Consider the following 2500-nt stretch of genomic DNA (forward strand, 5'->3'; position numbering starts at 1 on the left):
TATTAACACCTCCATCGTGTATTATGACTGCGAAAGCAGGTGACGGATTGACGGACAGTAATATGAAAGAGGAGGAAGGAAGGAGAGATCAGTAATATGAGATGATGGTGATGAGAGATATAGCAAGCCGAATAAAGTAGAATGCACAGCCGTCCGGAAAGAAAAAAGAGAGAGAGAGAGAGAGACAAAGACGAGTGGAAAAAAAAACAAAAAAACAAAGCGGTGCATAAAAAAAAAAAAAAACTTGTATTTATTCAGTTTACCTCCATCTACTTTCCTTTCTGTCGAAAGAAATGGCAGCTCTCACGATCCTCCCTCCTCCCCTCATCACACTCTCTCTCTCTCTCTCTCTCTCTCTCTCCTCCTCCTCCTTCTGCTGTGGGTGTGAGTGTGTGAGTGTGTGTGTTGCTGGGAATCGGATCGTGAGTGTAGCTGAGAGGAGCAGGAGAGATGCAGGCAGCTCCAGCAGGACGTTTCCTCCGGAATGAATCTTGATCACTTTTCTCATTTTCATCACTCAATCCCAGGCTGGATATTTACACACTGAGCTTCATTCTTATTTTTTTTTTCATTGTATTTTTTTTCCTCTCTTTCGGGAATTGGGAATTGGGAACTGTTGGATACTGTGGTGTTGGGACGCGTTGGGGGCGAGTCACCCTCGTGTTGCGCGGCGTATCGTGTGCGTTGGGATTTTGAAGTCAGGATGACTGAGATCGTGGTCACGGACTGTAACCTGAACTCTGTGTGCGAGCGCCTGGAAGAACGGTGCTGCGTGGATGAACCTCCCGCTACCAAGAGCCACTCCAACACGGGCGCTAAGCTGTGGGGACGAGTCCGCAGTAAACTCCTCCGCCAGAAGGTTACTATCTCTCTTAACGACGCGTTCTTTCTCCTCTGCTTTCTGTCGTTCACTGCCAGCTGCTCACAGTGTAGTTGTTGCTGTTGTGTTGTTTTTGTGGGCTTTCGCTCTGAGTTTAAAGAGCAGCTGTACATCAACATTACTCTGTGTGTGTGTGTGTGTGTGTGTGTGTGTGTGTGTGTGTGGAAAACAGAAGAGCTGTTTGTGGCTTGTCTTACTTTTTCCGGCTCTCGTCGCTCGAGGCACCGAGTGATCCATAGTTCGTTCTTTTCTCTTTTCCACTCTCTAGTTTCATCTCTCACTCTTTTTTTTTTCCCATTGGCTTTAATCATTCTCTTTCCGCTTCGCCTCTATTCTACCGATTATTGCCTTTGTGGCTTTGTTCTCCTGACCCAGGGGTGTGTGTGGGTGTGATCGTGTGTGTGTGTGTGTGAGATGCACTTACAGGTTAATTATCACCTCTGCTTCTTCAGAGTCTGCTAATGAAGCACATTAACTGGCATTTATACACACATCACAAACATGAGAATTTCTTACACATAGGCACAGTTGTCTGTACACACACACACACACACACACACACGCACACACACCTGTTTCCAGTCCGGGCCAGTGTCAGGACAGTGGTGCTGAATAGCAGACGGTTTGTGTTTCTATTCGCACCACAGCTGCTGTGGGCTGCGTCCCAATCTTTTTTAGAACTCCTTTTCCCGGCGACTCTCACTAGACTTTAGTGCACTACAATTTTTTCTGTATCAGTTTGGTCATCACTAAACTCATAGCTCAGGAATAGCTGTTTTTTTTTCCTTCTTTGGTTTTGTGCACTGCAGCATGACTCATTTCCCAGGTGTGTGTGTGTTTGTGTGTGTGTTTGTGTGTGTGTGTGTGTGTGTGTGTGTGTGTTCGCACATCCCAAAAATCTAGGCCTCTCCACTTGAGATGCAGGAAACATACTGTCAGAAATTTCAACATAAAATGTATGTACATTATTTAGGTGTGTGTGTGTGTGTGTGTGTGTGTGTGTGTGTGTGTGTGTGTGTGTGTGTGTGTGTGTGTGTGGGCACAGCTTTACAGCAGAGGTGCTGAGTCAGGAGTGTATCTGTTCTTCTCCACTGACCTAGAGCTTATTGTGGATTATGGAAAAGCTCTCTGTAGCTCTGTGCCACCTGTCTGATCTCAGATCTGTGGCATTAACTAATCACCTGGTCAACAGTGTGACATCATCACTGGATCAGCGCTGACTATAACCTGAGAGCAGCCGTCAAGCGTTAAAGGGATGCTCTGGTGTTTCTCCTCCTAATCTCAGGCTACTGGATCTGTAGTGAATGTGTGATTTGCACAGTCAGGAATTTGGACTCGAAATTCATTTATAACGAACTTGGATTAATTAGATTAGTCAGACTTGGATTAGTTTGATTAGTCAGACTTGGATTAGTTTGATTAGTCAGACTTGGATTAGTTTGATTAGTCAGACTTGGATTGGTTAGATTAGTCAGACTTGGATTGGTTAGATTAGTCAGACTTGGATTGGTTAGATTAGTCAGACTTGGATTGGTTTAGAATAATTACACTCAGATTAGTTAGATTAGATTAGGATTAGTGTCCAAATTAGATTTGGATTAGTTAGTCTGACCAGACTTG

The 2500-nt window shown here is 44.6% G+C and overlaps 1 protein-coding gene across 3 annotated transcripts in view; it reads left to right on the forward strand.

The window, feature by feature from the left end:
- abr (ABR activator of RhoGEF and GTPase) overlaps positions 1 to 2500 on the forward strand; it is a 117469-nt gene that overhangs the window by 100471 nt on the left and 14498 nt on the right. The window contains exon 1 of one of the 3 annotated variants that reach the window (XM_060862830.1): positions 451 to 859. The exons of the other annotated variants lie outside the window; for them this stretch is intronic. Coding sequence (XP_060718813.1) covers positions 704 to 859 — 156 coding nt within the window. The 5' untranslated portion in view covers positions 451 to 703. Of the gene's footprint in view, positions 1 to 450; positions 860 to 2500 lie in introns of those variants that run through there. 3 annotated transcript variants of the gene reach the window in all.

The sequence above is a fragment of the Tachysurus vachellii genome, chromosome 26, assembly GCF_030014155.1.
Source record: "Tachysurus vachellii isolate PV-2020 chromosome 26, HZAU_Pvac_v1, whole genome shotgun sequence".
NCBI classification, from domain to species: Eukaryota; Metazoa; Chordata; class Actinopteri; order Siluriformes; family Bagridae; genus Tachysurus; species Tachysurus vachellii.